We start from the raw sequence: 23,661 nt of genomic DNA, 5'->3' as shown, positions 1-23,661 counted from the left end.
TGTGTACACATGTCTGTTTGCAGCTCAATTATATCAAAAGTCTCCCAACTTGATACACTGAATTTATCATCACTGACTTATAATCATGTGATAGGTAACATAATCACTTGAGTAACATTTTTGCTTCTCAATTTCAAAAATAGAGCTTTGCACCTCAAGATTTTCCAAAGCTATATTAACAAGAAAATGTTGGTTGAAGTATAAATTAGGAACATACCAACATGTCATAATTAATGCCCCCAAATTAATAATTATTAGATATTAAAAGCTGTAAATGTACAGTGATGAGGCTTTCCTTACCTATAAATTCAGCAATACAATGTCTTTATGGGCCTAACTGAAACCTTAGCACGTCCAACTCTTAATTTAACACACTTCACTTGCATGGCCTTAGCTCTGACCTGGCCATTAAAGTTTCATGACCTTGGGTAAGGCTCTTATCCCCAAAGTCAGTGTTTCACACTAGCTAATTTCTAAAGTTTTTGTGGGTCCATGATTATTTAAACTTAAAGACATTAAAAGCAAGGTTTGTCAATAAGAAACTTTATCATGATGTCTTCCTTCTCCTTCATTAGAAAGATAGACAGACACATTAGCCTCCTCCTCCTCCTCCTTTACATAGATAGACAGAGACACACACTAGCCACCTCCTCCATTACAGAGAGAGATAGATAATGGTATGTTAGTTTCCTGGAGCTGCTCTAAGTATTCCAAAAACTGGGTGGCTGAGATCAACAGAGGTATACTGTGGCACAGTTAGTTCTGGAGGTCGGAAGTGTGAATACAGGTGTCAACACAGCCATGCGTCCTCTGAAGGTCTAGGGAATGATCTGTTGTTCCAGGCCTCTCACCTAGTTTCTAGTAACTGCAGGTGTTCCTTGGCTTACAGATGGACATCCTCTCCCTGTGTCCACAATGTCTTCTTCCGTGTATATCTGTGCAAACTTCCCCCTTTTATGAAGACACCAGTCATATTGGATTGGGGCTCACCTTTATGACCTCAATTTAACTTGATTACTTCAGTCAAGACCCTATCTCAAATAAGGTCCACATTCTGAGGAACTTAGGTTTAGAACTTCAATCTCTCTCTTTTTGGAGGGTAGAAGAAGGGAGGAGGAAAGAGGACACAATTCAACCAGTATTAACTGGCACATTGGTTAAACTCTGTTGCTTCCAGACCCACTGCCTGATCTTTTCTGTCCTGTATCCCAGAGGCTGACTTCTGTGTACACCACCCAACCTTCATTGACTTCCAGATTCCAACTGGGTTCAGCCAATGGGAGGCACCCACAGGAGACCACAAGCTAATAGGAGAGAAGGTGGGGAATTTACCACCAACCCCCACCTCCTACCAGGCTCTTCTGTGGGCAATCAGTACAGTCAGTCACTCCAGGTCCTGATTCTGTCCACCAGCCCCTCTCCAATGCTTCAAGTTCTCACCAGTACAGGTAATTCCATTCCCTCTCCTTGACCCTTCTGGCATAAGGCTGTCATGACTTCCCACTGTTACTAGTCCTTGGGTGCTTCACCATCTCCTCCTGATTGAAACCTGTACTACTGCCCACCCTTGTGTAAACAGTCCCTTCATTAACCTCTCTTTATCACCTTCATAATGTACCAATCATTTCTCACCAAGACACTGTCTGCTACGTAGGGATAAGCCAATTCTTTACTTCAGGTGATCTACATGATTTGTTTATCACAATTCTGAACAGAAGTGTAACCTCAAGCACAGATGCCTCAAATCAATACCTGAAATAACTGGTAGCAAAGGCATCACTCTGTCATAATGCATTTGTTGCTCTTTTGCTCTCTCTCTCTCTCTCACTCACTCACACTCACACACACACACACACACACTTACATAATCATCTAGAGAAGCAGTTTGACAGAGTTTGATAGCATGGATTGTGGAGGCAGACCAGTTCACTTGGATTCTTGCCTCCACCACTTACTAGACTGTGTAAAATGAGCAACTTACTTAACCTTGCTGTATGCTAATAAAATGGACATAAAAATAGTGCACAAGTCATAGGGTTGCTACATGAGATATACAAATACTTACATTAATTTTATGATAACTAAATCAGCTAATATAGATCAAGAGTTCAGAACAATGCCTTGCTTATAGAAAATGTTAAGTATTAGCTGCCATTATTTTTTCCTCTGATGTTTTTCCCTTGATCTATACTTTAAAATCAATCTAGTCTCAATCATCTTATGTGGACCTCACCTGCCCAATGAAAGGTATGCTAGGAATATATAACAGCACAGCCAAAAGCACAGGCAATCATTTAACTTTTACTATACAAATTACCCATTGTTCAAAAGGTCAGTAAGACCTGTCACTCCTGCTATACCTGGCTCTCTGACCCTTATGGCAGTACATCTTAAATCAGGAGTTCTATTTCCTCACAAATCATTTTTGATGACTTCACATGCTGTCAGACAAGACTGATATTCATCAGTCCCCTACCTGGGCTACCCCTGTCTACATGTGAGATACCACACTCCCACCCCATACCCCAAGCTCTTATTCAGCCTTTTAAACATGTTACCTCCTTCAGCCAGAGAGATGGCCCTTAATAGTGATTTTCATCCCAAAATGTGTATGCTTGATTTTGTTTAATTGTGGAAAAGACAACAACATGAAACATCATCAAGTTCAGTAGCATTTTAAGAAAGGGTAAGTAGTTGGGGAGAGCACCTGGGAAAAGAAATCCTCTGTGATCTTTGCAAACTATAAGCTTTCTTTTTAACAAAAAATGCCTTAGAAAAAAATTCCATTACTTGGTTTAGCTGAACATACGCCAAATGCAGTAACTACAAGAAACAAAGAGTGATTGCTGTTATCATATAAAGGTGGCTTTGAGATACTTTGAAGTGCACTGAATTTTGTGTTTATATATAAGCACTTATGCATTAATACATCAAAATATCTACATCCCAAGAAAGGTTCAACTTAGAAATGTTCTGAGTACTAGCTATGAGTTAAGAGTGGTAACTATAGAGTTCATTGTTATAAAAGCAGATTGACTGGCCAACTACATGACTAATTGGCAGAAGAGCCAAGTGGCCAAAAGCACAACTCTGAGGTGAGATGGCCCTGGTCTAAATCCTCCATCATTTATTGCATGACCGTGGGCGAGTCTCTATGGGCCTCAGGTTGCTCATTCTAAACTCATAGTTCTTAACCTCACACGTTATTGGGAAGATTAAATGAGGTTAAAATATACAAAGCATTTGGAGTAATTCCTGACACACAGTAAGCCCTTATACACTTTTAGTTCTAAGACTTCCAATTTTATACATGTAGTCCAGAACTATATACAGTTCCATAAAAGATCGTATTTACTTTAAAGTGAGTATTTTGCTGCAGTTACAGTTTTGGACTTTTCTCCTCCTCCTTATATGAGTCACACTGCTCATACTCACTTTAGCACAATATAAGTGATTTTGGAGAAGTTTTCACTGATGACTGATGTTTACACTGAAAGAGTAAGCTGAATCCTGAGTTCCTGTCTGGACTTGCTTGGAATTATAGAGATGAGGTTACTTACCATTTTAAATACAATGAATGGCTATTACCTTGTTTTCCTTTTGAGAAAAGGGCAAAATATTTTTACTATATGCAAAAATATTCCTGTTGACAATGTATTCATTGCTGTCTATGACCGCTAGTTTTCTTTCACATCAAGCAATTGGTTTTAAACAAATACCCATGAAAGAGGAAGAATGACTTCCTCAGCATATTCAGTACTTCTTAAAGGTCTCCCAGAAATAATACCCTCCGATTAGTATTTATCATCTTCCTTCCAGCATGGATGACTATGCTGCCTAAAGGAAGCCCGTTGCCAGCTAAGCCACATGAGGCTAATAATAATTAAGACTGGGCTGGGTGAAACCATATGTTACATTACAAAGAACTAACACCTCATCCAACTGAAATATGCTAGGAGAATAAAGGGGCCAGCAGACAACCAACTGTAAAAAATATTAAGAAACAGGTAACAATTAAAGTCATTCTTTCTCACCCCAACTAGATCTACTAACTACCAGAGTTACTTTCTCCGTATATTAAGTATTACCTCCGAGGATCTATTATTTTCCTATAAAAGTTAGCCAAGCCGCACAGCTTAACTAAGATATTTCTCTGTATTAGTTTCCAGGTACAGAAAGTGTATCTGTAAATAAAGCACACATTATTCATTGTTACTAGGATGCTATTAATTCTTGCTGTTCAGAAACTAAAACATCTATACAGGGCTTCTTTTACAGGCAAACAAATAAATCTCCTTAATAACACAGCTATGAGTATCATTTAATCATACCATGTATCTTCCCACTTATGATGAGGATACAAGTACTATCAGGCCACACTATCCACACTCTATGCCTTGTTTCTTCCACTAACCATCAAGAAGCCTAACATTTTATCTTTAAAATAATTTTAGATCTTAAAAGGTTTTCAGAGGAGAGGAAAATATTCAAGACAATGTTTAGAGTTAAAGATAGAACAATAGTCTAGAATTTATATGCCACATAATCAAACAAGAAATGGAATCAATAGACATTTTAAACAGGAAAATGGTATTATTCAACTGTGCTGAAAAGAACTCTGGTAGCAACATGGAAAATGTATCAGAGGAAACAGTTAAAGTAAGAGACCATGTGGGATCTGACTGTGAGAGGGAGACATGAAGCAAAACACTGCAAAAAGAGAAAAGAAAAACATTCAATATATATTTCACAGGTAGACCCCAAAAGACTGTATCTCATTGTATGTAGAGGGTGTAAAAATGGAAGAAGTTGAAAACAATGCTCATGTCTCTAACTTTGACTTGTGACTAAACATGACAATGTCAAGAGCCAAAATAAAATTGGAAGAAAGTAAGTTTGGTATGGAGAGCAGGCTAGGTTGGGTCGAACAATCACGGCATGTCATCACACATATATATCCAACAGATAGCTAAAAATATAGGCTTGATTCTTAAGAAAGCAGTCAGGTAGGCAAGAAGCCAAGGGCAGTGGGCAAAGGGAAAAGAGATCCAAGAAAAGAACTAGCAAAATACAGAACTCAGGATGAACCAAGAAAGAGGAGGAGAGTATATAACAAGGTACAAGGAAGTCTCAAGGAGGAAGTATTTACTGTGCCTGAGTTTGCTCCGAAATCAGCAAGTGTTCAAATTGTGGCCACTGTATTTAGCACTGAGAAGGTTCGGGAACTTTTTCAAGGAATTTCTATGAAGTATTGAACACAGAATTCTGATTTCAGTGAACTAAGGGAATAAACTAATTGAGGAATTAAATACTCTGAGTATTTGAAAAGAAAATGTGCCAGTTCAGCTCTAAATCCTGACAAATTCTACAAAGTCCAAGTATGTCACTACTGCATAGAAAATGGGAGAAAACAAAGGAATTAAAGGTGACTAAAATCCCTGAATTTAATTGATGGGTAGTGATATGAGGATCCAAGGACCTCAGCTGCACAGTCCAATACAGGAGCCATGAGCCTCAATGAGGCTACTGAATACTTTAAATGTAACCAGTCCAAGTTGAGACATGCTCTGTAAAACTCACACCAGATTTTCAAGATGTAGTATTTCAAGAAATGTACAATACCTTGCTTTAGTTTAATAGTTTAATAGTTTAATGTTAATTACAGGTGAAAATAATATTTGTAATAAACTGCACTCAGTTAAATAAAATATATTCTTAATATTAGCTTCACCAGTTCCTTTCACTTTGTTAATGTACCAAGTAGATGATTTCAGATTACATATATAGCTCACATTGTATTTCTAGTAAACAGCCCTGATCTAGAGAATAAATACTGGAATCGGAGTAAGAGCAGGACTCAGAAAGGTTCTGTTGAAGCCAGCCCCTATGTATCACATTAGGGTAAAGTATATCAACAGGTCACCCAGAACAACTTCATGACAGTATTTAAGAAACTAAGGTCCTAACTGATTAGGTGGCTTACTCTGGTCATCTGGCTAGTTAAAAGCAAAACCCAAACTAGAACTAACCCGTGGGTATTACCTCTATTATTTTACTTCTTGAAATGTCAATGAAAATTTGAAAGCTTGAATTAAAAAAGATGACAGTAGCTTATTATAAACATCTCATTATAAGCCATATCCAATAAAATGATTTGCATATAGTAAAAAAAGTGTCTTCCAAACATATTGAAATCTCAACCTCAACAAACATGGAGTGCCCTATGTTCACCACTCAAGCATTATTAAAACTAATCTTTCAAGGTACCCATGATACATTTTGCTTTTGTTTTATTTTGGGCAATATATATACTCTGAATTTATTTCCTCACAACCCCATACTAATTTTAAAGATAGTATCATCCATTCAAGTTTATGTTTCTTAAAAAAAATAGTTTTCAGAAAACATTTGAAAAAGTTCAAAGAATTTATTTAACTCTTGTGTTAACTACCAACCATTCAAGAGAGGTGACTCACTAAACCATCAGGGATTTTCAGCCCAATACTCATGAAAAGCTAAACATTAGTGAGTTCAAAGCACAGCTGCAGTATATGATGATATAACATATTTCAAATTCTGGCAGAATTTAAAGTCCTAATTTGCCCAGTGAAACCTTCAAAGCTCATTCAACCACTATGTTACAGGTCAGCCACAGTTTCATGATCAGTAACAACAACCAACCACAACCTTTGGCTATAATTTCTTCAATATTCCAAGATACTGTAAATCTGTTTATAATTCCCATGGAAAAAAAGGCACAATTTTTAAAAATAAATTTCAAACAAATCACAGCATTGGTGTTTATGTCATCCTACTCTGAAGTAACTTGCAGCTCACAGTGAGGAAATTACATTAATGTGTGTGGTAGACTCAATATCAATATTCAATGAACTATTTACTATAAGCAACATTTTATAGGTCTTCAGTTTGGTATAAAGCCTCTAATTTGGCATAAAGGATTTTTTTTAATCTCAATTCTCAAAGCACCACTGAGAGCTAAGGCCACAAAATTCAAGCACGGTCTTCAATTTTTCACTGCTAGTTAAAATCTGGCTGTGTTTAGGACTTCACTGGTACAAGTTAACACATGGTTTAGACTCTGTTATGCTCCTATGAGGCGAAGCTTTGACACCTTGTTCAAGATCAACAAACCTGCTTACCACTTCTCCCATCCAACTCTTTACTCTTGCCTCAAAACTGTTACACACGCCAGCTCTAAAACCCTCTTGCTTCTTCTCTGGTCAAGTATGGACCACCCCAAATTTAAAATCAGATTCCAAATTCACACCTAGTTTTCTTTCAGCCCCTCTCTCTAATGACACTCATTACTTTCAGAATTACATCAATAGTTGGGCATGAGGCTCTATAAACTCATCATACACCATGTGTCTCTGCCTGCTCTACTTTAATCATGGGATACACATGCCTAGAAACTATGTCTGCTATTTCTGTTGTGCCACCTGACAACAGTTGCCACCAATGGTATGCTGTTAAACCAGGTAATTTTTTTAAAATTTTAAGCCCTGATGTGTAGTGTGTAGTGTTTGCCAAGTTTCATGATATAAATATGCCCACTGTGGCCAATTTCAAGCTACCAACAAGAAGTTGCTGAAAGCAGGGATGGGAAGATGTGGGTATACTGACTCTTTGGATCCAGTACAAACCACCATACCATGCAGAAACAATTGCTGATTTACTGAATATCAAGCTGCCATTCTAACAGGCCCACCAGCTAATTTTTGACAAGTTTCAAAAATGTCTATATTCAATTTTGTCTCATTCAAGACACATCCATCCAGTAGAATAGTAGGTTCCTTGAGGGGAAGTGCCTTTCTTGTCTATTTTCTTGACTGCTCTATCACAGAGACTACTTCTGTGCCCAGAGTAAGCACTTGGAAAGTATTTCCCAAATGAATAAATTGCCAATATTTAAAATAGAATAAAATATTATCTAAGTATCCAGTAGGAGCTGTGATATGCCTCCCATCATAAAATAAACTTAACCTACTCATGAGGAAAATAAAATAATCACAGAGAAAAGAACTGTCAAGTTAAAAGATACCTTAGAAATTATCAGGTGCTATCCCTTCATTTTATTAAAAAGTAAAACCTATCCACAGAAGTTAATTGACAAATTAATTGATGCACAGTCCCCCAGTATCAGAGTGAACTTAGAACCCAGGTCTCTTGGTATCTGGTCCAAATCTTTTTTGATTAGATAATCATTAACTGCCCCTTGGGTCACTGCCTATTTGAGCTATTAACCTGTTGGGAAGCTGCTAACATTTTGAAAAGCAGACTTTTTCATTTGTTTTCAACATTAATATACAATGCAGACCTACATTTGATGTAACATCTAATAAAATAAAAGCTAAGCTAATCATAAGAATGCCAGTGACTAAGAAAGACTGTAATTATAAAGACTATTTCTGTATATATCAAATGACCTTGTACCCAACATAGCATCACAGGAGTTGAGATTAGCCCAATTCTAAATGCATACCATCTTTAAATTTGGAATCATCTATGAACTTAATTATCTTGGTTATTATTCCCTCTATCTGATCATTAGTACAGAGGTCATACAAAATTAGTCCTTATATTGATTCCAGAAATGACTACCAAGATCATCTCACAATTCACAGGCATTAGAAGTAAGCTTTAAAAATGGCCAAGAATTATCAACTTCATAAGATTTTTAATTATATATACCTAATTATACATATATATGTTATATATGTTATTGGATTAATAAGAAAAATCTTTAGACAATATTTGGGATTTTTACTTACGTGTTTTTAATAAGACCTTAATTGAGATAGACTTCCAATAATCATAATATCCTGTACTGAATTTCTATGAATGGTTCAAGTAGGTTGACAGTCCCTAAAGTTGTTTCTATTAGGAAACAGATGAGTAAAGTAGAATGCAAGTGTAAATAACTGACCAATAATATATATAAAGCTGAAATTACAGTATTTTAACAAATTACAGATGTTAGATATGCTGCTCATGAGAAATTCTTTCTCTATTTCATTATTTGTTACCATTTTAAAAATCCACAAGGTAGTAACTGTGCTAAGAATCATACCTCCTTAGTGCTAAGAACATCACTCCCTCCGTTTTGAGAGCAAAAGTGAATATTCGAAGATAATTGCAGGAGGTTAAGTTCATTAGCCAATATTCCCCTAACACCTATGGCAGTTTTCTGATTTTTTTTTCAGTAAGATCTTATTACTGTCTCATTATCCATACTGCTTTTCTTCCTTTTTTGTTAAACTGAACTTCACAAAAGCCGTTTAACCTTTCATTTAGAATCATTAAACTCATCCCTCTCTTTCACTAATAACTGATTTCCTTTATTAACTGATTTTCTTCCTTGATTTATTACAAATCTTTTTTGCCAAATCTGGATCCATTCTATTAATACATTCTTTACCTTCTTTCAACTCAATTAACACACTGTCACTGTTACCAAAGCTTTCCTATTATTTCTTCAAGTTCTTTTTGTTCTGTAAAGTTCCTCTCGTTGAATAATGAATTTTTAATAAACCTGGAATATGTTAAAGATTCTTATTTAATTCCATGGAACAATTTATGTGAGACATACTACTCACACATAAGTATTTCCTACTGTATTGTTACAGCACTCTATGGTAACTTTCCCACAATTCAAATACCCAGATCTCTGCAATGGAACTTCTGACCTCCAAAAGCACAGAGAGCCATATTACAATTATCACATCCATAGCCAAATCCAACTGAATCAGCCTCTCTGTCAGCAATTTCAAGGACCAATACAGTTTTTAATAAAGTGAAACCCGTATTTCTTGAGAATTCAGTAAATATTAATGTGACCTCTGAATGTGAGGAAACCTGTCACTAGATTACGTGAAGAGCAACCTTTCATAATATGGGTCATTGAGGCTTCTCATTAATGGAAATAAACAATTACCAAAAAAAAAAAAAAAAAAAGTATTCCTGTTCCCTTCTTGGAAAGAAATGTTTTCCTGAGCTCCAAAACACTGATGAAGTTCAGTTCAGCTGTTGCTTTAAGCCCTTTCCCTTTCTTATCAGCCAGACACATTTCCCAGCAACTGCGATCTCTTCTCACCAAAAACAGTACCTGCTTTTTTTTTTTGTAAAAGGAAAAGGGAAGTGGGAAGGTAGCTACTAATCTTAGATCAGGTAAGGTGATGTTTAAGTTTAGTTTTGAGATTCTTCCACATTTCAGGGACCTAAACTATGAAACAGATTATGGGATCTAGGGTCATTTTTTCTAAGAACAAGTGCACAGATTGACTGGTGGGAAATCATCTCATGTCGACAAAAAAGATGTCGATAATCAGAAAGAGATGAACCATTAAAGCCAAAAAACTCAACTCAGAATTACAAACGGTAAAGAAATTGTCAGCCACGGGAGGCTGGAGAGGGATCCAAGGAGGTGAGCTGCCCAAATGGAAGAAGGCGCGAGGAGCTGACATAGAGCAAAACAGCACTTTATTGCAGTACAAGCGGGTGGCGCCCAGGTGTACGCACTTGTCCTTTCATAATGCCTATGCATGCATATTGTTCATAATGCTCACTCATGCTACTAGCGCATGCGTACATTTACTTCTTACCTCACACACATCCACGTTACTGTGAACTTTGACCTGGGTCCCACGGCCTACTCACTTAAGACTGCCAACAGAAATGGAAGATTTCTACAGCTTCTTATTTTGAGTAATTTTAAACAAACAGAAGAGAATTTTGCGCTTAACTCTTGTAAAACACCTGTCTGCCCACTTTTCATTTTTTTCAATTTTCAGTAATTTCAACTGAAGACATAATCTTAATAAGCATATAGTCATCTGATCCCTTTGACCAAAAAGCCCCCAGTGTTCAAGTCTCCTTCTCCATTCTAAAATTCGTTTAATGAATCAACACGGTTTCTTTAAAAAATGTCAAATCAGTTTTGACTCTCGCTTCAAAAGTATGCGACATAGTTTTCCAATATTCTGAGGAACTCATTTTTATCTCTGGCTCCCTACAACTTAATCTTGATTCCTAAGACTATTCCCATGCAACTTTTTAAATGGAAGAGACCTAAGCAATCTATCAGTCTATACTTCTTACTTTGCAGGTGCTCAATCTGACCCTAAGAGTAGTTAAGACCTCTCCACGGTCACTTAACCACTAAGTGATAACACCTGAAAGCAGCAAGATTTCCGGCCGCCTAGGCCTGTTACACTTGCGCCAAGGAACTGGCAGGTAGAGGCTTACAGGTTTGTTTTACGTAAAAGAAAATAATATGTTTTAATTAGTTAGGCAAGTATTTCAATAAAGTGTTTTCAAATGCTTAATAAGAATCTTTCGTAAAAGATCTCTGCTTTATACATTCTAAGGATAGCATTAGAACCAGTTTTACCTTTTCACTGCTTAACACAATTTTCTATTGCCACTCTAACAAATTAAAACAAACATAGGGTATGTGGAATCTCAAAAAATGACACAAATGAAATTATTTACAAAACCAAAAGGGACAGACATAGAAAACAAACTTATGGTTACCAAAGGGGAAGTTGGGGGAGGGATAAATTGGGAGTTTGGGATTAGCCGATACAACAAAGAACAAGGTTCTACTGTATAGCACAGGGAACAATATTCAATAATTTGTAAAGCAAACACTGAAAAACAATATATATGTGTAACTGACTCACTATGCTGTACAGCAGAAACTAAAGCATTGTAAATCAACTATAATTCAATTAAAAAAATAAACAAGCAAACAGGGGTTTAAAATAACACCCATTTATTATCTTACCTTTCTCTAGGACAGAGTCTGGCAGGTCGGCTGGATACTCTGCTTAGGGTCTCAAGGCCAAGTCAAGCTGTCAACTGGTCTGGGCTTTTATCTGGAGACTGGCGGAGAGTCCATTTTCAGGCTCGTAAGATTGTTGGCAAAATTCAGTTCTGTGTGGTTGTAGGACTGAGGGCCTCTTTTCTTTGCTGGTCTTTAGCAAGAAGTCATTCTTACATTCCAGAGGTAGCCGGCTTTCCTCTGCTTTCACGGCCCCTCAATCTTTAAAGCCAGCAACACTGCGTGGAACACTGCTCCTGCCTAGGCTTTCTCTGACTCATTCCGGGTACCCTCCTCACTTCCGCCTCTGCCTCCGCTTTTAAGGATTCCCAAGATTACATTGGGCTCACCTGGGTAACCCAGGCTAGCCTCCGCTTTTAAGGATTCCCAGGATTGCATTGGGCTCACCTGGGTAACCCAGGCTAGCCTCCGCTTTTAAGGAGTCCCGGGATTACACTGGGCTCACCTGGGTAACCCAGGCTAGCCTCCGCTTTTAAGGAGTCCCGGGATTACATTGGGCTCACCTGGATAACCCAGGCTAGCCTCCTCACTTTACAGTCAATTGAAGGTTCACCTTAATCACATCCACAAAGCTGCTTTGGCAACATAAAGTAATGTATTCATGGGCACAATATGGCATCATATTCACCATTCTAGGGATTAGGGCATGGAATCTTCTTGAGGACCAAAATTCTGCCTACTACACTTAGCACCTATTTTATGTAACTTTAAAGAAATGTGACTTTTTTAAACAAATCATATTGTTCAAACTTAACAACTCCAACAAAAATATACATTTTGACCTCTAACATTTATACATCCATTTCCAGGAATGTCTCAGGTTGGCCCTGCTTAGATCCAGTACCCACCCCGTACCAATCACCAGGCCAGCTTAATAGGGATGTAACCAGTGCAATCGCCCATGCATCTAGGCTCAGAAGAGCCCCACACGGGGCTTAATTAATACTCTGCAGTTGTCATCTTGAAATTCTTAATACTCTGAATTTGTTTTTTAAGTAAATTCTAATAGGCAATGGAGCATGTACTGAGGGTTTGTTTGTCTGAAAACAAATATATTTCTCTTTCATTTTCCATAATAGTTTCAACAGGTACAGTATTCTAAGTTGGGATTTTTTTTTTCCTTTAGCACCTTAAAGATGTCATTCAGTTATCTCCTGTATCCCATCAGTTGAAAAGTCAGCTACATTTTTACTTCTCTGAAAGTAAAATATCTTTGTTTCCTTTTAAAATCTCTTTTTCTTTGGTTTTCAGTGGTTTGACTACCTACCATGAGCCTTAATTGTGGTTTTTCCATTGTATTTATCCTGATAGGAGTTGTAGTATTTCTCAATTCTGTAAGTTGATATCTTTCATGGGTTTCTGACAATTCTCAGCCTTTATCTATTCAGGTATTGCTTCCCCACACTCACGCCTAGATATTCTAACTGGCCTATCACTCAGCTCACATTCTCTCCACAGCTGTGTCTAATTTGCTGTTAAACTCATCTATTGAGTTCCTCACTTCAATTATACTAGTTTTCACTTCTAGAATCCTTTCCAATTCTCTTTCTAGATTCTGATTCTCTAATGAAATCCATCTTTTCATCAATTTTAATATATTGATTATAATTATTTTATAGCTCATGTCTGATAATTCCAAAAGCCAGAACTCTGTGAGATTGTTTCTACTGTTTGTTGTTTTATACTTTTTTTAATCTTGGTCCTGCCTTGAAATATGCATGGTAATACTTTTTAGAATGCCAGGTGCTATGTGTAAAACTTACAGAGACTGCATGATGCCTCTTGCTTCTGGCAATGACAGAGAGTTAAGGAAAAAGCAGATCAACTTAAAATAAGGACTGAGTTTATCAGAGGCTGCATTTCAATTTTTGTAACCTATAGTCTACTTCTAGTTCTCCCTAACTGCTAGGACGTAGCCCTTCAGGGATCCCAATTAAAAGTTTAGAGTGTTTTACCAGGGTCCTGCACCTTCCTCCCTGAATTCTAGTTTGTGATTTCTAAGCACTGTGAAACTGCCAAAAATTACGCTCAGTATCTCCCATCTTAGCTGCCACTGCTTCTCAGCCTCATGGCCTGTGCTGTTTACAAAAGGACAAATAACCAAAAGTCAAAAGAGACACTGGATACAGGGCTCAACCCACTGTGTTTCTCTTCACTCTGGGATCTTTGCCCCTTGGTAGTACTACAATGCCTTTGGATATTCTTTTTAATACTGCTTTCTCATTTTTTCAGTATAAGCCTTAGTTTGAAATAAACTAGTCTCATATACCTGAAAGTGGAAATCTTATCTTACTCAAGGTATTAACTGATTACAGTGGTCTCTCTGTACATACACATCCATATTTTATTGGTGCCAAAATTATTAAAGACAGATTGACATACCTATGGGATAATTTAATTTTCTGTTATATTTTATGCTTGAAAGCTAAACTGTTAACTTCTTAAAATGTTCAAGTATTTCTCTGTTAGAATTTTTATTTAAACTTATATTCAAAATGCTTCTCCTTAAGAGTTCAATCCTTACATATAACGAACAATGTGTATTTGGGAGTGCCATCTTTGTAAGTGGTGTCTTACACTTATTTTTTTTTTAAATAAAGTAACAGGGTTCTCAGGGACTGGATTTTTTCACAATAAAAATTAAAAGTTACAAACATAAGTACCCACTGTTTCACAGAATGCTCCCTGTATAACTTTGTTCTTTGACAGTTTCTAGTCATCTCTCAAAGGATAACAGATTTATGAAATGGGTCAAGCAGAAGCTATGGATATCACCTATAGTTACATTACCATAAAATCTCAATAATTCACAATTGAAATTTATGATCACTGAAACATTTCTAAGCTATAATTTGTCTCTGAACTAAGAAAATGTTTTATTGCATAATTAAAGGTATAAAAATTGTGAAGGCAGTTTATCTTACTCAAGAAAAGAAATTGCTCTTAAGGACTACCTTAAGGGCACCAACATTCTGTACGCCTATGAATAGTATTTATAAAATCAGTTTAACCCATATCAAATAAGAGCAATAATACTCACAATGTTTCATTTTTTTAAGTATCATTTGTACATATACCTAGTCACAAATGCAAATTATTATGGGTAATTGAAAGGCTCAAAAAGTAAATCTCTCATCAAAACAAACTGCAGCCCAGGATTTTCACTCTCTAGCATTTTTACTATCAATTAATTAAAAACAAAAAACAAAAACCTAGGCACCTCTTTCTTTGGAAGTCATGGTCTTTCTAAATTTGTGTCCTTGAAATGTACAATATTAACTACAAACTCAAAAAAAATTGGGCTTTAAACCCCCCCAAAAAATATGAGTAAGTATAGATAGACTAGGTAAGTATTCACAATTATATTCTACCGGCTCAACAGATTAACTGGTTTTTTATACAATTAGAGATCATTATTCAGTATTATCATTGCTCTGGGCGTTTGTTTCAAAACATAAATTTTGTTTTTTAGCAGACTACAATTAATTTCCCTTGGTAAGTCAAGGGACCTTTAAAGATTTACAAGCACTCAAGACACAAAGGCACCAGCATCTTTTTCTTTTTTTTCAAAGACTATTCTATTTCATCTACTTCCCTGGCTCAAATCTTCATAACTGTTGTCTCACATTTACTACTAAAGATGTAGCCATCACAGTGGCCATCTGTCAGAAAGTAGCAATTAGTTTAGCATGTTGCAAACCAGCTGTCAAAACTGTATGCATACTGTATGTTCATAATAAAGTATTATTGCTATTAATGAAGAGATTACATTTTAGGAATCACTGTATCAGAAATTTCATTACAGAAATGGGAATAATCTGATAGATATAGAGATACTAGGGCCTGCATGACTTCTTTGCTAAGAATGAGTAAGTCTCCTCAACCAAATCATCACCACACTATATAAAGGCTTATAGTTTGACGGTTAAGAACATAGGATTGGACAGGAAGGTTCAAACCTGCACTCTTCCATTTATCAGGCAGCTGCAGGCTCCTAAGCAAGTTACTTAACATCACTGTACCTCAGTGTTCTCATCTATAAAATAGGGATAACAACAGTACCTATTTTATTGGGGGTTTTTTTAAAGAAGGATTAAATAAAAATAAATATAAAACTCTTAGCCCAGTGATGAAAAATAATAAATATTAAAAACTGTCATGAGGCACATGAAAAGATGTTCAACATCACTAATTATTAGAGAAATGCAAATCAAAACCACACTGAGGTATCACCTCACACCAATCAGAATGGCCATCATCAAAAAGTCTACTAATAATAAATGCTGGAGAGGGTATGGAGAAAAGAAAACCCTCCTACATTGTTGGTAGGAATGGTAAATTGGTGCAGCCACTATGGAAAACAGTATGGAGCCTCCTCTGAAAATTAAAAATAGAGCTACTATATGATCCAGCAATCCCATTCCTGGGCACATAACTGGAAAAGATGTAAACTCTAATCTGAAAACATACATGCACATCCATATTCACAGCAGCACTATTTACAAAAGCCAAGACATGGAAATGACCCAAATGCCCATCAAGAGATGACTGGTTTAAGATGTGAGATACACACACACACACACAGGAATACTACTCAACCATAAAAAAAATATTGCCATTTGCAGCAACATGGATGGATTTAGGGATTATCATACTAAGTGAAGTAAGTCAGACAGAAAAAGACAAATATATAATATCACTTATATGTGGAATCTAAAAAAAAATACAAATCAACCTATATACAACACAGAAACAGACTCACAGACATAGAAAACAAATTTATGGTTACCAAAGGAGAAAGGGAGGTGGGGAGGAATAAATTAGGAGTACGAGACTAACAGATACAAACTGCAATAGATAAACTAGATAAGCAACAAGAATTTGCTGTAGCACAAGGAACTATATTCAGTATCTTATAATAACCTATAGTGGAAAATAACCTGAAAAAAAATACATACATATATAACTGAATCACTTTGCTGTATGCCTGAAACTAACACAATACTGTAAATCAATTATACTTCAATTAAAAATCAATTAATCAGTTAATTAAAAATCAATTAATCAGTTAATTCAAGAGAATCCATGCTACACACACACACACACAAAAAAAAAAACTATTGTGGTTACTTCTTTTTCTCTTTGTAGATTTGCATGTCTTTTTCTCTTTATCTTTGGACCTGGTCACCCCAACACTCCCACCAACACAGTGTTTTGCATCATACCAACCACGCTAGTGTTTTTCCACCTCAGACTTTAAGATCTCATCTTAGTTCACAGGAGACACGCTCCAGGAAAGCAGCGGTTTACAATGCAAAAAGGTTTATACACAGCATTTGTCCAATTGAAGTGTAGTATGTGTCACAGAGGTTATTTCAAATTTTCTACTATCCACATTAAAAAAGGAAAAATAAATAGGTGAAATTAATTTTAATAGTATATTTTATTTGACTGAATATATCCAAAATATTATCAATTTAACAAGCGGCAGTAGCCACATTTCAAGTGCTCAATACATCTACTGTATCAGACAATAGATGTTTGTAGTCAAATGGGCCTAGATTCAGATTCTGGCTCTGCCACTCACTTGCCACTTCCTTGATAAATTTCAGTTTCATCATGTTAAAAATAACTATCTCCACAAGACTTAGTGTATACAGAAGTAGAAATATAATGTTGTACCTATGAAACTTATATAATATTATAAATCAATGTTACCTCAATAAAAAATAAATGGAAAAATAAATAAAATGTCTACCTCCCACAAAAATAAAATAATACCAATCTCCAGATATAGTTATGAGAATTAAAATGACATACACAAAGCACTTAGCGCAATGCCTGACATGCAGGGGTGCTGGTTAAATGAGAATTCCCTCACCCTAACCTGCTCAAGAACTGAATGCTGACTCAATACAGTATAATCTGTGACCTAGCCTTAGTTCCTTCCCTTCTATCCCTACTGTAAACTATAGCCTTTTCCCTCATACAGCTCTCCCTCCTTGCTTCCTGGCATCTATAAAGTTGACTGTGTGGACTTCTAGAAGCCATGGAAGCTCTTAGTCATGACCCAAATATGTGGTCCCGAAAAGTTAAAAAGACCTGTGCCTGAAAATTTCCTTCTCCTCGTCCCTGTCTCATCCACCTCCCCAACTGTTACCACTGCCACAGCTTCCCCAGCAACTACCAGCAACAGCAATGCTTCCCCATTTGGAGAAAGACTGACCCTCAAACACTAAAAAGGACTATTCTGCAAAATAACTGGCCAGAATGCTTCAAAAGTGTCAAGGTCAAAAGAGACAAAGAATGACTGAAGAACTATCAAAGATTAGAAGAGTCTAGAGAGACATGAAAATTAAAACTGAAACATAGGATCCTAGGTAGGATCCTGGTCTAGAAAGAGGACATTGGTGGGAAAAGATGAAATTCAAATAAGGTCTGTAGATTAGTTAACAGTATTGTATCAATGTCAGTTTCCAGATCTCCATAATTGTACTACGGTTGTATACAATTTTAATATTAGGGGGTTATAAGATGAATAAGGTCTGAGGAGCTAATGCATAATGTGGTGGTGATAGTTAATAACACTGTATTATATAATTGAAATTGGCTAAGAGAGTAGTAGGACTTAAATGTTCACACACACAAAAGGTAAATAGGTCATGGTCGTGTTAATTAATTTGAGGAGGGGAATTTTTTTTCAGAATGCATACATATATCAATTCATCCCAGTGTACACTTAAAACATCTTACAATTTTTCTGAAAAAGGAGAAAAAAAACTAACCATTTTGTCTATTTTACCTTAATAAAGCTGGAAAAAAATTAGGTGATATATGGGAACTCTCTATACTATTTTTACAACTTGTCTTTAAGTCTAATAATATTTCAAAACCAAAAGTTAAAACACTTTTACATGTGATTATTTGAAACTTTATTATGAAGAAACTTCTGTCCCAATGGAACTGTTTATTGCTGTATCAGGAGAAAATAGTGCTACTTATGTTAAGTCTATGGTAATAAGGCCATCACACAGGCTAATGAAAGGTCAATTCCAAAGTATGGACAATCTACCTTAATCACCATTATTAGTTTGCAGATACACTCAGTAATATTGAGGACTTGATGACACCAAATAATGTTTTGTGTGACCAGTAATGCTATTAAATAAATATACCTTTTGTCACAACATTACTGAATAACGTGCTTAACCGATAGCTCCACTGATACCACCAACCTTTTACAGAAAGTGACAGGAAAAGATAAGGAAGAGATGCAAAGAAGTGTATTCCAATATACACCCCTCCCCCACCCAAATCTTCTTTGCTTTAGGAAATGGCCTTGGTCACTAGGCTCTGAGCGAAATTTCTTGCAGTAGAAGAGACAATCTGCTCTGCTACATCTTGTGTTCTTGCAACACAAATTAGTTCATACGCAACTGCTAAATAGAGAAACAATTTCAGTATAAAGCAGAAGCTGCATTGGTTCACATCTGATTTTCTTCCCAGATCATTAATGGTTTACTTCATTAATAAGAGCAACTGAAGGCTAAGTACACTAATGGCAGCAAGCTAGGAAGGAATCAGTATTAAACATTCAACCTTTCTCTTAGAAGTGCCTGTTGCAAGGTTAACCCGGATCTTTATTCAAAAAAAAGTAAAGTTATAAATAAGTAAATAAAACAAAGTAACACAAAACAATGAGCCAAGCGTACATCTCTGGGATCAGTACATTTTTACAAAGCTTGTAATCTCTTCTCTACTTGTAACCTCTGATGATAATGCCACTTGCCCTTATAAACACAGACAACCTCAACCCTTCCTTAGATCACCTTCCATCAAGCTACCTTCATCTTTCTTAAGTAAAACCCAACATTTACTGCAGTGTTTATTTATTAGAAAGTTCATATATCTTTTAAATGGTGCTATAATTTTTATTGGAAGTGTTATTCTTTTCATTAGTGCTCTGATTACAAAGATGCATAAGCCCAGTAATTTAAGTATGAATTTGCAACAAAGTTTTCCAGAAATGCATAGATAATATTATAGTAGAAATGCTGCACTTCCACATACTCTGAATACATAAAACACTGTCCCAGGATAATTTAAAATATAAACTGTCATACTACCTTCTTTCCAAAGATTACTTATGTATCAATGAAGTGTATTAATCACAACAATTTGTATCATATATTTTATATTTAGCCATAAATTCAAAATTTAGTCATGCATTTCTGTATTAGTCACACATTTCTTACATAGATAGGATATTCTAATGTAAGGACATGTGTCTAGAAAGCATTTTTGCTCATAAAACTAAAAAGGGACTTTAAACAGTGTCTTTCACTGTATTACATCATGCTAAAGACGATTTTAGTATGACTTTTTGTTCCTCGACAGAAAGCAACAATTACTGCTTAATGATTATTTGTTGTTATATGATACCAATCACTAAGCATTCTTATATGTAAATAGCTCCTGCTAGCAACAAGCATTATGAAACAAAATCTGTTATTTGTACATGACAGAGATATAGCACATAATTAACTCATTAAAAATACAGATCAGCCGAAGTAGCCATAATTTATCAACCTCAATTTGAATATAATGTTTTTGAAATTAATTTATATAATAAATACCAATCATTTAAATATTTACAGAAAAGAATAGCGTTCTCTTTTTTACATAGTCTGTGATATGCTAGGGTACTTTTATGGACCTGTACAACCCTGAATTTCAAGGAGCCTTTTTTTTTCCAATTACCTATTCAAATTCACTTGGTTACAGATAGTCAGCATGTTTCTCATGGGGAAAAAAAAACACTGCACAATTGTCTGCTTACAGTGTGACCTCTTTCACTTGGGTGAGTATCCTCTCCATCACCGACTAAGTGAGGATGTAACCTTGTCAAACCAAAGGCAAAAGAATAATGAGTGCACAACAGGCTAACCCAGCATGGAAAGGTTGTTAAAGAGGTTCCAGAAACAGTAGCCTGAATGACAAAGTAAAAGTATACTCCAGAGAGTAGGTTAATATTAAAGAAAGCACTTAAGAACATGAGAAGCATTTAATCCTCATCCTTGGGGCTCTGCCAAACAAAACTCCACTCAATTTTATTTATTTCATTAGTTACTAACCAGATTTAGTTAATACGTTTTCAAATAAATCTTGGTAGAACAGGCTTGACAGAGACACATTTAGAAAATACCTATTTCCACAAAGCACTAGCCAAAGGTAAGTATGAGCAAGTAGATAACATTTTGCTTTTACCAAATGATTATAAATTATCTCCCAACAAGAAAGAATCATTTCAACTCAAGAATCAGAAATATAAGTTGGAAGTCTTCACCAAACGGTAGGATTTTACTATTAAAACAAATGATAGTACTGCTACATTAATTGCTACCCCAATGCACTAACCAGCATAACAGGAAATCATTTTAAAACATTTTTATAAATAGTAGAAATTAGGCAAGTTCTGTTGCAGTCTTCTCAGTGTGAATCTACTTTTAAAATAAACAAACAAATCTCAAATCTAAACCACTGAAGCATTTACTTGGACTATGTATTATTTCATTTTGTCAATTATGTACACTTTGACGTTCCTTTTCTATATTAAGATTAGAATGAAATTTTTGTTCCTGACCAGTCATAATACTTTAACAGAGAAACAGTGCCACCTTTTGGCCCCAAACACAAGCCTCCAGTCTACTAGTCTTCCAAACTTCCTACTTTTCAGTTAAATTACTCATAAAAAACAATTGTCACTGAATTTCATGTCACAATTATCATCTTCTGGAAATATTTTGTAGCTACACAAGCTCATTAACCATGAGAGTAATATGATAGTGGCTTCCAAGATGCAAAATTTCAAAATAACCCAAATACCAAATACATGTACTCTAGATCATCAGTACAATAATTTCTAGTCAACATTTCATTAACCACATTTTGCCAAATTCAAGTATGTCAATCAACTGACATATTTTAAGTATAAAAAAATCCTTTTTAATAGCACTGTCACATTTTAAAATTGATTTTTAAATGCATTACATTTTAAATGGACCTATTAATTTAATAATTGACAATATGGTATAAACATTAAATTACTAGTTAACTCAGATTTTTATAATCTATTATACAAGTATTGTAACTTCTGATTTACTTACACTAATGACACAATGTCACCACGTTGTACTTCAAAGTTCCTCACTTTCCAGTGGTTCAAAAGTACCACATCAGATGACTGGCTCCCCCCAGGATTTAAAGATGGCTAAAAAATAAGAAGAAAGAGACACATTTATCATTTGTATTTTTTCAATCTTCATGGTTCCCTGCACTTCATAGCTATAGCGCAGTGCAATAAAACATTTTTAATATAGTAGCTTTCAATAAATTGCTGTTCTAAAATAACTGCAAATGATGAATTTTCAAAAAGGTTCACTGCGATTCTTCACAGGTGAACCAGGAAAAAAAAAGATAATACCAATACTTATTTGAAAGGAAAATGTGTTAGATATTCAAATCTTTACTAAACTCCAATAAAGAGACCTGGAAAGCTTTAAGAAGAATTAAGAGGCGAAGTGAATCAAACCTCCCAACAGAATATTCAGACAAGCTCTAACTCCACAGTAATACACAGCATTGTTCCAACTGGGGAAAAACAGAAATAATCTCAAATCAGCCAGTAAAGTAACCATATGAAGAAGTGAAGGGACCAGAAGAAACAGTGATGGGACAATCTTGGAAAACATGGGAATTTCCTACTTTGACCTCTCTTTTCTCCGAAGAGCATGCATCAAGGGTCCTGGTCCCAGTTTAAGCTTAATAAGAAGCCTTCACCCTAGGATTCAGACAAGTCTAGGTATGCTGAGGATGGATGGGGCAGGAACTAAGAAACATTTTGGGTAAGAATTCATCTGAAGGTCAGAAAGCATCTAGGCAGAAAAAAAAAAAATTGATCAGGAAACTATGAAGTCAACATACCTGAGGTGGAAGTGAGGGACAAAAGAGTAAGAAAATCTAGGAGAATATTTTCACCAGTGACTCCCCAAGGCCTCTGAGAAGGTCATGAGGGGAAACAGCAATTTCTGTGGTGGTGGGAAAAGTACCAAACCATAAGTATAGCTCTTCGCCTTTGCAGGTGGTGGCAGCAAGAGGAGACATAGCCACGGCAACCCAGGAGGACCCAGCAAAGCAGTGGATGCCAGCCAACAGCAGTGGTGACATACTCTTTTTTAAAGATTTCTGGAACTACTTGTGGATTTTCGACAAAGCAAATGTGGGCGAGGCTGTAGAAATTTTGTGTGGGGGCTATTATCATGACCTTACTTTCAATCTCCAGATTTTTTGTGGCCAAGAAATATCTGTCATCCTTGGAGATCTCAAACACTCCTACAGCTTCTACCAGCAACTTTATGTGATAATGCCTGAGTATCTCTAAGTTTAGTTTTGGAGTCACTGCTCATCACTTCACTTGACTACTATAAAATTCACCATGATTAAATGGAATTTGTCATCATTTCCTACCAAAAAAAGTTTTCTTTCTCATTCTCTTACATCCTATTTACCATTTTCCCAGTCAACCAACTTAAAATCTTACTTATCTTTTTACTTCAAATCCAACCAGTCATCCAGCTAAAGGGACTTTTTCCTTCATAATGTCTTTTACTTACGGTCCATCTTTTCCGTATTTCAAGCACCAATCATCATATAATTCATCATATACCTGTACTAATCAGTCTCTCACCTTCAACTCAAAAACCATTCCATTTCTTTCTAGTTATGTGATCTTGAGCAAG

The 23,661-nt window shown here is 35.9% G+C and overlaps 1 protein-coding gene across 11 annotated transcripts in view; it reads right to left on the bottom strand.

Annotated features, from left to right (window-relative positions):
* The window catches only part of IMMP2L (inner mitochondrial membrane peptidase subunit 2), a 929,241-nt gene that overhangs the window by 846,242 nt on the left and 59,338 nt on the right, over nt 1-23,661 (bottom strand). For all 11 annotated transcript variants that reach the window (XM_064487436.1, XM_064487435.1, XM_031455215.2 and 8 more), the window contains one exon: nt 22,030-22,133. In XM_064487436.1, coding sequence (XP_064343506.1) covers nt 22,030-22,133 — 104 coding nt within the window. The remainder of the gene's footprint in view (nt 1-22,029; nt 22,134-23,661) is intronic.

This window comes from Camelus dromedarius, chromosome 7 (assembly GCF_036321535.1).
Source record: "Camelus dromedarius isolate mCamDro1 chromosome 7, mCamDro1.pat, whole genome shotgun sequence".
Lineage (NCBI taxonomy): Eukaryota > Metazoa > Chordata > Mammalia > Artiodactyla > Camelidae > Camelus > Camelus dromedarius.
Note: the sequence above shows the minus strand (reverse complement) of the source record. Positions and strands in the feature narration are given on the sequence as shown.